At 42.2% G+C, this 12,073-nt stretch overlaps 1 protein-coding gene and 1 long non-coding RNA gene across 5 annotated transcripts in view; both read right to left on the bottom strand.

Annotated features, from left to right (window-relative positions):
- ADGRG6 (adhesion G protein-coupled receptor G6) overlaps positions 1–6,159 on the bottom strand; it is a 110,426-nt gene extending 104,267 nt beyond the window's left edge. For all 4 annotated transcript variants that reach the window (XM_066315569.1, XM_066315572.1, XM_066315570.1 and 1 more), the window contains exons 1-2: positions 5,935–6,159; positions 213–313 (exon numbers count right to left, since the gene is read on the bottom strand). In XM_066315569.1, coding sequence (XP_066171666.1) covers positions 213–313; positions 5,935–5,936 — 103 coding nt within the window. In that variant the 5' untranslated portion in view covers positions 5,937–6,159. The remainder of the gene's footprint in view (positions 1–212; positions 314–5,934) is intronic.
- Positions 6,160–7,055: 896 nt separating this feature from the next.
- LOC136358440 (uncharacterized) lies at positions 7,056–7,942 on the bottom strand. The gene is made up of 2 exons (XR_010743100.1): positions 7,789–7,942; positions 7,056–7,661 (listed from the first exon to the last, which is right to left on the bottom strand). It is a non-coding gene; the product is annotated as an uncharacterized lncRNA (long non-coding RNA).
- Between the last annotated feature and the right edge of the window lie 4,131 nt (positions 7,943–12,073).

The following is a 12,073-nucleotide window of genomic DNA, read 5'->3' on the forward strand; positions in this document are numbered from 1 at the left end:
AACAGCAAACTTTAAAAAAGGCAAATAGAAAATTCAGCAGTAGTAGAACACAGGACCCAAGCCATAAAATCACAAATACTGATCACACTGCATCACTTTCATCAGCATGTTATAATGTACAGAATTCAGCCATACATAAGCATAGTCATCAGTCATTAAAACTTTGGCTCCTAGATAATTTATTTATGCAAGAAGATAAATTGCTGACTTACCTGCTTGCTGCATGCATATAATATATGTGGTAAACAAGCAGAGACAGTGCTGCAGCTTCCATTTCCAGTGATAGCACCACATTTCACTTACATGTGACATCCTGTGGGAAAAAAGAAAAGCAACCAAGAACTCAGAGAATTTTACAAGACAAGAAAATGAGGAAGACTCTGTTGTTAGCCAAACTAGTAAACTGCAGTAAGTGAAATTGTGAAAAAAAAAAATAGTGAAAATTATGGATGGCCCTAGTATTGCTTAAATGGAGACAAAAGTCTGCTAAAAAGGGTCAGAAATTATATTGTCTGGTTCTTAGCAGACAGCAAAATGGAAGACTGGTCAGCATTGGGCTTTAAGCAGATACAGCTAGGTGGTATTTTCGTAAAAGAAACAAGAAGCACAGTCTAAAAGAGTTAAGTTGTAGGGGTTTTTTTGAAATATGAAATTTTACACATTCAAGTACGTTTATTCTATTTAACTATACATAATATATACATATTTTTTATTACCTAAAGAAAGATGGTGCATGATAATTTGCCTCTGCCCTTAAGAAGGCTTTCCATTTTTCAGTTCTAATTTTTTGACAGCTATGATACTTTCTGCTGACTTTTATGAAAATCCTGAAACTTTCCTTGCCAAAATCTAGGAGCTCATCTGTGCCGCCAAAGAAGTCAGGGACATCCTGATTATTTAATAAAATAAATGCAGTTATAGGAAAGTCTCTTATCAGTTACAGCTTGAATTAAAGTTTCCTTTCCCTTAAAGCCTAGAGGATATTTAACGGCTAAACCAAAAGGTTTCCTCCACTGTGGGCAGAACAGGAAGCAAAACTCTTAATGAATTTATTCAGACCTTTAACCACGTGCCCAAAATGAATGGTGCTCCACTACATTCACATCTTATTTTATTCAACAAGTTAGCAGCAAGCAGAAGGAAGTAACGAGTAACGAAATACGACACACATTACTTAAATCAACTCCTTCCTTTCCTATTTGATGATGATAACTGGCTTTTGTTCAGTAAGATAATATCTACCCATACTGAGATAGATAAGAACAAAATTCCTCCTTCTGCTCCACATATATTGCTGTGAACCCACCAGCAAAAGCTGGGGGCAAATATAAAACCTTCTCCAGTGCAAGCTTCTGTTTATTCCCAAAGAGGAAACCAATGCAGCAAGATAAACCATTGTAAAAGAACAAGTAATATTTCAGCTTTAAAAATGGTAATTCATCAGAGCAGTCCTGTGGGCTAGATGCCAATGGGCCCAGGTAAATGGCACTTCAGTAGACTGCTGCCATCAGTTAGGCTTCCCTTGAGTGCAGTGTTACACAGCACAGGTATCTGATTACAAAAGGAGTTCAGCTCTTTGTGGGTAGTTGTATCAAATTAGGAATCTGAAGCAGATTATTTTTTCTGAGATTGTAAAGTCAAACTTAACAAGTGTTGAAGACAAGCTCAGAAAACATGAGGCTCTGAAATACAAGAATCTCTTTGATGATGCCAGACATACAAAATAACTGGATTATCAAACAATAGAATTATTGTCCTTCAACTTAGTGATCCAAAAATCTCCATTAAAATCTCAGACAACAGAAAGCTGAGGGTTTGGAACTGTTACTTTCCAATGCATATAATTCATAAGTCCATGATACCTTTAATATTAATTTAGAAAATTTAATTTGAACAGAAGTCCTTTGAAGACATGAAAACAGTTGCACACACACACACAAGCACATACAGCATGCATATATATACCCATTAAGGGGGGAAATGGAAGTGTTGGGGCTAACAGCATGACACACAAGAGATATAAAAAAATTTTCCTGTTCCTACAGAAGAGTTTGCAGGTACTAATAAGATATATGGCATCCTGCTGCTTAATCTACCAGTGCAAACCTGTAGAAGTGGCTGCATCACAGGTTTTTGTTGCTGGCTTGTTTTGAGCAAGCACAGTTATCAGACTAGGAAACAAACAATTATTTATTAATTCAGAATAAATCTGTGTTGATTTTCATCAAACTGATAAATTTTCTGTATCACTTTTGAAATCTCTGTGAGCTCAGACAAAGTTTTTGCTCATTTAATGACTGGAGAATCCAAGACATCACATTTGACATACTCAAGGGAAAATTACATTACAAGCTTCTGCTGATTAGGTCTGGTGCGAATGTATCCAGTCACATTTCCTCTAGTGTCTTTTTGGGAAAAAAAAAAAAAAAATCTACATTAGTCTGAAAGAGGTTTGGCTGATTTGGCCAATTTGTATTTGTTACTGTTTACTTGCATTGTGGTAATGCTTACAAGTCAGTACTCCGAGGTACTCCAGGGTGATAGTTTATTGTCTGTTTCCTCATCCTCACCCACGTAAAAACTGCTAGTCAAGAAAGATTTCATGACCATGAATAAGCAACAACAGAGGAGAGCAGAAATAAGTGCGAACAATAAGTCAGAAAGGAGTAGTTATAAAGACTTTTCCCCAGAGTAAAAAGCTAAATAATTACATAATTGCGACTGAAATATACACAATTCTCCACCAAAATAAATAAACAAATACATAAAGAATTAGCAAATTGTATTCTCCACTTCTGTCCCTCACCGTTGAAGGACAAAACAATCCTCTTTATACCACATCATCTCAGCTGACAAGAAGGTTTATCAAACTCCAACAAGAATGAACACAGAAGCTCATGCTACCAAAACACTCCACTAATGTGGACACCATGAGTCAGATCTGTTTCTTTTGGAGAGGATTGTTGAAGAACTGTTTTACAAATCATAACCACTAGCTGAGTGCTATAAATTAGTGAGGAAATCAGTTATTTATGTGTTCCTAGGATCCTGCAGAGACAAAAAGTCAAAATTCAGAAAGCTGACTTTTCACAGCCTTACACTCCGATGCACAACACTCCTGTCCACGCAAGAAGTTGTCAGGGATGGAAGTCAGATAACACATTGCCAACAAAAAGGCCTCTTCCACAAGAAAATCCATCCCTGATATTTTTATATTTTTGACATTTCAGACAGCTATGATAAGGTGTTGTAATAACTGATAAATTCTTCCCAGGCTTTAAAAAAACACAACTTATTTGGAGATATTATTCACCATAATTATCTTAAGGTTCTTTTTCTTGGTTACTGGTGTTAATCAACGTTTAGAAGTGAATACAAGCAGCACATGAATAATTCAATAGAAAAATCAACAAACAGTTCTGGGCTTGTTTGTAGCTTATCAAGGAATGATACGGCCCCCTGCAAGCACTGATCTGACGGCCCAAGAGACCTCTTTGGTCTTGTGTTCTTATTTTTAATGGTATTAAAAAGATGTGTTCTGTCATTTAATATTCATTAACAGCACAGGGAATGGATACTAGAACAGCAATGTAGTAGAACACACCATGAGTTTAGGGAAGCAAAAGGATGGACCCTGTAACAAAGGGATGGATCTGTAACAAAGATTTCAGAAGAGATATGGATTATTTCAGTCTTTGTCTTTGGCCACATAAAAACTGGTGAACACTGTTCATAGTGAGTTTTCTTCTCTATTTTGTATCAGTTTAAATGAAAAAGCCCTGTTCTGTCCCAAGCTGGTAAAACACTAGAAGCTCTGAAGAAATCACTCTAAATTATCACAGACCCAAAATATTCCAAACATATTTGGGAATTACTAGGGCATCTATGGTAGGAGTACATCTACTACAGATGGATATAGCCTAAAACCAGCAATGCCTCTCCACTTTTGGGGGATTTTTGAGCCTTCTGGCCTTCTGTGGAGTCTGATTTTTCTGAAGTGTGAAGTAATAATTTTTCTGTGGACTTGCATTTCCCAGTGTAGACACTGTGTGACATGACCAGCTATGCACTCTAGCTACCAATTCAGTGCACTCTAGTCCACAGCTACTTTCATTTCCTATAACATAGGGAGACAATGAGCTTATTCACAATTCATTCCAGAAGAGCAAAATAGACATGTAAATTATCTAAACCATAAATGGATAGTAACTTGACACAGTTCAAGATGGAATTACTGCGAGTTTTGCTACATCCAACTACTAAATCTTTTACTCTACATGCCAGCAGCCAGCTAGCAGACAAAACAGCATCGCCTTTTAGGGAATATACAGCTCTGCAGGACAACATACACAAAATGTGAATAATCCTGGAGCATTTCATTTGTAGACTGTACCAGCCCAAAACATGCAATACAAATTCGAATACACCATCTTCTGTGCTCAAAACTTTGTCAAAAGCTCCCTGGAGTAGGATGTGAATTCTGCCTCAGGCACACTGACGTGACTTTCTTTGGTCTTTGATACGTCTAAAGCTATTAAGGAAAAATGTTGCTGACGCTTTAAAATGAAAAGAAAGATAACATCAATTTCACAATTTTTTTTCTCACATAGATTGTAAACAAAAATATATTATGCTTAATCACTCCCAAGTGGAACTGCAAGTGACAGATGATTGCAACTCAGTTTAGTTCCCTGAGATTAATAGAGAAGTTGATTTTAACTTTGAAATTATTGCTTTAAACTGTAGTACATGAATGACTTGAAAGATTAATTACACAATACCCCTTAAAACTTTCATTTTTTTTAAGCACTAGTTATTCCTAATTATTCTTACAGCTAACTTTGAAAACACCCTCATGCTCATCAAAAGAGATGAAAAAAAAAAATAAGACATTGCCTTTTAATTTAAACAGCATTAGCCCTATCAGATCCATCTAAGTCCTTCGGCTTTCCTTTCAAAGGGAACTTTTCCCAGTTGTAGGCGACAAATCCGCTGTCTCTTTCCAACCCGGTAGCCCCGCAACACTAAACCTTCAGGAACTCCTGATTTCTGCCTCAACTTGACGGCGCGGTGTGAGAACCTCTTCCCTTTTCACTTGCACCGATTCCCTCGGGTGCAGCCCCCGGTTCTCGCTCCTGGCTGCGAACGCACCAGCGGAACGCCTAACCCCAAACCTCAGAGCCTCGCCTTACCTTCAGTAAAGGAGAATGTGCAGGGAAGGCGCCCGGCGGCCAGGGCACGGTCCGGCCCGGGGTGGCGGCCCGGCAGGAGGGGGGCCCCGGCCCGCCCCTCGCCCCCCGAGCCTGGCGGAGCGCCGCGCTGCCCCCGCTCCCTGCGCTGCCGACAGCGGCGGCGGGGCTGCGAATGCTTTGTGGAGTCCGCCCTGCCCTCCCTCTCCCTTCTCCTACTTTTTCCCTACTTGTGCTGGCAGCTCACCTGGAAGGCCGCCTGTGAAGGTGCCAGGGCTCCTCGAAGTGAGCGGCCGCGGTCCCGAGCCGAGAGGCCGGGCCGGGCGGATGCGGGGGCACCGCCGCTCAGGGCAGGCGGCCAGCGGGGCCAAGTGTTTCGCTACTTGTCCGCAAGCACGGGGAGATCCAGCAGAGCGGTCCTAAGGACGGCGTTAGGGTGCCCTGGAAAGGCGGCGGCCGCCCGGGAGCCGACAAGGCAGCAGCCGACGGACGCGGAGCCCGGACGGGGCAGAGCCCTGCCAGCCCTGCTTTCCGAGCTCCCGGCCTGAAACTTCCCAGTTTCCCCATTCTTTCAGTCCTACCTACCTGCACGGCTCAGCCCTGACATTACTCACCACCTACCGTGGGCGGTGGGGAAGCCCTGCCGATCCGCCCGGGTTCCTCGCCCCTCGGCGCAGCCCGCGCTCCCCCAGCGCCCCGGGCGGCAGCCGCAGCCCTGGCCCCGGAGCCCGCAGAAGAGACTTACATGGTGACATTACGAGGCGGCTTTCCTCCGGGTCTCAGCAATCATCCTCCCGCGCTGCCGCGCGCTCTGCCTCTGGCCCGCTCCCTCGCCGGCTCCTCGCTAAGGTCATCGCTCCTTGCCCACCTCTCTTCCCCGCCCGCGCCGATCCGCTCCTCCTCCGCCGCGATGCTTCTCCCACCCCGCGCCGCGGCGGGACCTGCCTCTCTCTTCGCACGAGTCGGGGAAACTTCGGCGCGCAGGGAAGGCGCCCCGCCCGCTCCCCGCGCCCCGCAGTCAGGTGGCGGCCCCGCGGGCGGGCCCGGCCCACGGTGCTCCGGGGGCAGGACGGGGCCCCGCCGGGGAGCTGCTGCGCGGCGTCGGCCCGCCGCTCCGGGGACGGGGGTGCCCACCCTGCCCATCCCGGAAAGGCGCTCCGCGGGCGGCACCTCCCAGGCTGGCACGGCCCTGCAGCCACCCGGCTCGCTGGTTAGGGAAAGGGGTGTGTAGTGCCCAAGCGCCCCTCAGGGGGGATGATAGCCGCAGGCCCAAAGCCGCTCGCAAAGGACGCGGGCCAATTCCGAGAAGGTTCCATCGTGGGGGCGCTGCCCTTGGCGGTCACAGCGCCCTGAGCGTGTGGCACCTCGCGGCATCCCGGTGGCAGCAGGGCCCTGGGGACGAGCACAGCGAGCACGCTGCGGAGGGGAGCGCACACAGCCCCTCCTGCCCGCCTCTAGAAAAACAAACTGTCCCGCTGTGTCCCAGGGCTGCTGGCACAGACTCCAAGGCGCTGGAAGTGTGTCAGTTTCCTTTGAAGCACGGAACATACTAGGGACTCAAGACAGGTGGGTGGAGGTGATGCGGCTCTGACCCACTTTAAAGAGTGGAAGGCGGTGTGCTGCTCCCACACAATGCTGGCCCACACCTCGCTCCTGGGTAGCGTTCTTGGAGGATGTGGTTTGCGCCATTTGCTAATGATCCTGAGTTGGTTTGCTCAGTTAAAATCTGTAGGACATGGGACTCCACTACCGGTAGGTAGGAAAGCATTGAAATGACAGAAAGAGAAAAACAAAAGGTCATTAGAGAAATTAAAAATTTCCACAGTACTTCATGGATCTGAGCAGGTAGGGTTAGAAAGGATGGGGAAATAAAAAACCTGGCACAGTGAATCATTCAATGAAGTTATCAGCATGCAATGGCCATTAAATAGGCACAGAGTTCCTATTAAAAAAATCAATATATTTTTTTAAACTTTATACTGAATATTAATATTCACTTATTCTGGTCAATTTTTATTCTCTGTCCTTAATACCAGTAAATCTATAGGCTTGATTTCATTGTAAATTCCTGGCACTGAACATGAGTGCAAGAACTGCTGGGACTGGGTTAGCCAAATCCACATGGGCAATGGTGCAGGCTGGAACAGTGTCAACCTACAAGTTCTTGCCGCTGAGTTTATTGCACACCTGGAGATTATTGCATTTTCTTCATGTGCACAGCAAAGTCTGTGTTTCTAGAATGCCCTGGACTCACCGTACATGAGCTCAGTATCTCCTGGGCATATTGAACTCACATGGTATGAGATATGCACAGTAAATCAAGAGCATCTGGAAGAAATCAATCTGCCATTCATGCCCAGATTAGCAATACATATATAGTGTTTATCTCCTGGCTGTGTTGGAAACTTATATCTTCCTTCCCTACTTGGAAGGCATTATAGGTGACTGTAATTCCAGAATCTTGCAGTCAAGCTAAAAAATATATATATATATATATATATATATTTTCCCCCGTCATGTTTTTATTCAGGTATTTCTTGGTTAATTCTCTTGTTCTGATTTTGCTGTCATACATTGTTGCAAACATCAATCTGCTTACCCCTCCACAGCAGGAGCACTGCTGCTTCTGGATCCCAAACCGAACACTGCCCAGCAGGAAATGCTTGTGATGTCCAGTGGGGATAATGTGCAGAGCAGATCTTCTGGACAATGAAGTAGCATGTTTCTGAAGATGGTCTTAGAGCTGCGGAGCAGTGAAGGGAACCCAATCATTAATGAGAAAATGCTGATCATTATCTGGCAGCAGCTCACTGTGCCACATCTGCCTTTAATCAATAGTGAAACAACTTGGCATGGTGTGGGTAGTTTGAGAGGGCTACATTTCTGGCTGCTGCTTAGCAAGACTGAGAGTTTCTATGTAGATCACAGTAATTTTAAGATCTCTGTTTCAGCATGAGAAACCGCAGGCTACATTACAGCACCCAACTCAGGTTAACATTGCAGGCTGTCTTTTGCACAATGTGATTAAGAGCAAAAATAATTACAGAAGTCTGGGAAGCAGTGCTACAACCAGAAGGGTTCTTTATATCATATCTAGTGAGTGACACCCGCAGAAAGTCAAGCAACTCCTTTTATTATTTTCTTACCACACCTGTGATCACAATGTTGCTTTACATTTATTTTTATTTCACCTTAAGCAAGTAGGATCTGAATATTCTTTGGTACAGGGGTAGCATATTCTTCAAATATTGAGGAATGGTTCATGAATATTCTGAGATGATTAGTGAAATATTTTGCATGAGTTTGTAAGCCCCTATTTTTATGGCTTTGTTCACGTATTTCTATAAACTTACAGCTAGGGTGATTTCCTTATATTTCATGCAACTTTGCATCAATTCCTTTAGATATCTTATAAGAATGTTAAAGAATGTTTCATGAAATACCAAATTTTATATCTGGATACTTCATTTTAATATTTGAGACACATGATTTTTTAATGAACTTTTGTTTTGAAAGTCTCGTATTAATTGCATTTAGGAAAATCTGTGTTTATTTTCTAGAGAAGGGCAAATACTGAAACTTTATTGGCTGCACCACTGTAAAAGAGAAGACAACCTGAAACAATGAAAAGGAAGCTGAAAATATTAGTGCATTAAAAGTGCCATAAGCTCATGAAGAAAATTCAAGGTCATATGCATTCTCAAAAATTCCAAGGGAAACAAAATTGGCTTTGCATTCTACAACTGTTCTTGGCTTTATGTCTGGTCATTCTCATATCTTGAAGAAAACATGTTACATACTCACAGCTGAGTCTGAAAGTTCAAAGGTGAGATCCCAAATGCTGGTTTTGAGAAGTTTGGGCATGGATCTAAAAGGTGAAGTAGCAGAATTGATGTGAATTGTTGGTAACAACAGTTCACGTCAATTTAAAGGATTCAAGAATTCACATTGATCCAGTAATTTCTTCATACTTTTGACATCATAGCTCTTTTTTACAATGCTTCTAGACAAACTGATCTCATAAATTACATACAGTAATCTCTCTTGCAGCTTTTCCTTTTTGAAAATCTTTTGTCCCTCTAAAGACTACTTAAATAGCTCCCAGATTTCCCAGCACCAATCAGCCTTGTTTGCCCTTCTCTGGGTCACAGCTGAACCCATTTTTCACAATCTGACCAAAAGACAATCTGACAATCTGACCAAACCTCCTGGCTTTTCTACTTTCAGGTCTCTAAGCAGCTCATGTTTCCTTATTTTCCCTTATCTGAGACAGTAAGTGCCTTACCTTTCTGTTTCATGTGTAAATGCAGTGCAAACAGGATCAGGAGTGTCTTTTTCTTTATTTAGTGGTTTTGTTAGGGTTTTGGTGGTGGATTTTTTTGGGGCTTTTTTGGTGCTGTTTTTTTGTTTGTTTTGTTTTGTTTTGTTTCCTGGAGAGATGTTTTCCTTTCAGATTTAAAATGCCATCCAGACAGGGCTTGTTCTCATTAGTAGGACTCTGAAGAGGTGTCAATTAAATTTTCACTGTGGGCCTTGATGCAGTGGTTACACCTAAGTGCTGGGCAGGAATGACTGGATGCTGGGTGAATGAGCATGTTTTAGAGGCTGCTAACCCAGCAGATAGGGGGACATGACACACAGTTTCTATGCTTAACCAAGTACCAAGCCAGCATGGTTTTCTAAGGACTTGGGAGACAAGGGAATTGTGAGGACTGTATTGACTAATGTTTATAAGTGGTGTAACTGCCTATAGATTGTACTGACCTATATATTCTTGAATTTAAGTTTTTGTCTCCTGAAAATAAGCATAAAGTGAATTGTAACTAATGTATTTCTACAATGCATGTGCAGGATTTCAGGGGCTAACATACACTCGTATGTTTATCTCATTTGGTACTTTCTCTATGTGCTTTCATGTGCATATAAAACTTGGGCTATGAAATATTTCCTGTCAGGGAGGTTACCACCAGCTAGAGTGCTGTGTTTTGTGCCCGATGAGATGTCTTTGATGAAGTGCTGAGAACATGGCACACACTGCCCTCCATAAAATTCTGTCAAGTCTGTTACCTCAAACAAAGCAATAGACAGATCAGGCAGCAAATTAATTTGGATAGTTTTTAGAAACCATTTCATGTCTTTGATCAGTGTCTTGTTTTCGGAGCCCATTTCAGCTCCTTACTGTTGATCAAACACTCCAGGGGTCCTGAACCTCAGCCTGCTGGGGCATGCTGCCACTGGTGTTCTTCCACACATTTCTGTGGGGGTGGGAAGATGCTGGAGGTCCATGCTTCCTGAACTTTCATTTCTGCAAAGGGGAACAGGAACCTCATAACTATTTTCTGCCTTCAGATGAATGAACTTGGGAGTGGTGCTCACTTTGCATGGTGATGCACTCTTATTATAAAGGACTCTGTAGTTATCAGTAAAGAAAAATCAGCAGCCTGAATCTGAGCTGGTGTCTGGTGTTCAAACAGCAAGGTAAATACTGTAAGAGTGAGCTCGTATAATCAGAGGTTATGCAAAGGGAATGTGTCATTCATGGTGTGATACAAAGCACGGGGGTTAGAGGCTCAGTAGTGAAAAGAAGGGCTTTGACGAGAGAATTCATCTCTCCCAAGTACACTTTGAACTTAATAGATACCAACCAACAGGGTAAAATAATTTATCTATCCAATTATTTTGTCTAAAAATGTGCCTTAGTGGCTACAAGTCGTTTCAATGCTGAGTTCATCACCACCTAAACTTCCCCATCTGAATCAAATCTGAAATTAGAGCTGTTTAGAGAAGGCAACACTGATAGCTATAGTTTCTCCCAGAGTGTTGGTACTGGGAAGAAACACACTGATAATTTTTTGCAAGACCATCTTTCCACCAAGATCTGTGTACAGCCTACTCATTAATGAACAAATACTTGACTGCAATAAATACTCGTGACAGAAAGATTCTAAAATGGCACCAAATTTTAATTTTTCTCCACATATGTTGCTTCATGAATAACCAAATTCTAAGGAGCAACATGTTTCAGCTAAGTAGGCTATATTTTTATGGTGCCAGTTGACTTGATTCATTGCTAATTCTAGAGTCTTGATCTTTTTTTCAGTCATGCCTTGGCCAGTTTGGAGAAGTTAAAAAAACAGTCATTCTTAACCTATTTTTAGAACCCAACTTTTCCTTTAATTCAACTTCTGGGCAGCATTTTTCACTTCCGTTTTCTGTCCAGATGTTAAATATTTGGAACAACTGGAAGAAAAGCTGACCTCATGGTATTTCCATCAGGTTCCACTAGTGGAACAGCTGGAAACCTCATGAGGAAAGCCCTTCACTAAGTGTTCAGACTAGTTTTGCAGACTCAAGAGCTTAGGAAACTCTGGATAAGTTTTAAGTATTGAAATATTTGGATGCTTATCGGAACTGAAGCCAGAGGGAACTGCATGAAGTTCATTCATCACTCGTTATAATAATGGCACAAGTGGTTAAAAATCATGGGACCACATATAAATTGAAACAATTGCATGTTAATCATAAGCAAATTATTACTTCCTATGTCATGAAAAATAATATACTTCCATGCAGAATGGAAATTAGATGATAAACACAAGAGCAACATTAAATTAAAAGAAGGGTTCAAAGAGCTGAGTTGTGGGGTGAAAGCAGAAAATGTACAAATATAAAACCCCTTTCTAATTTTAAAGAAAACGAAACAAAAAGTGAGCTAACATTATTTGTGATTAACTAGCTATCCACAGGTCTTTTGAAACTTTTCACTGCGTTCAAGCTGAACTGCAGGAATTTCACACCAATGTTTTAAAACATTACTGCAAAGTCATTTTTTTTTTTTGATACATGAGTAAAAGTGCTCACAATTTCAGTTTTCAATAAATTAT

The sequence above is a fragment of the Sylvia atricapilla genome, chromosome 3, assembly GCF_009819655.1.
Source record: "Sylvia atricapilla isolate bSylAtr1 chromosome 3, bSylAtr1.pri, whole genome shotgun sequence".
NCBI classification, from domain to species: domain Eukaryota; kingdom Metazoa; phylum Chordata; class Aves; order Passeriformes; family Sylviidae; genus Sylvia; species Sylvia atricapilla.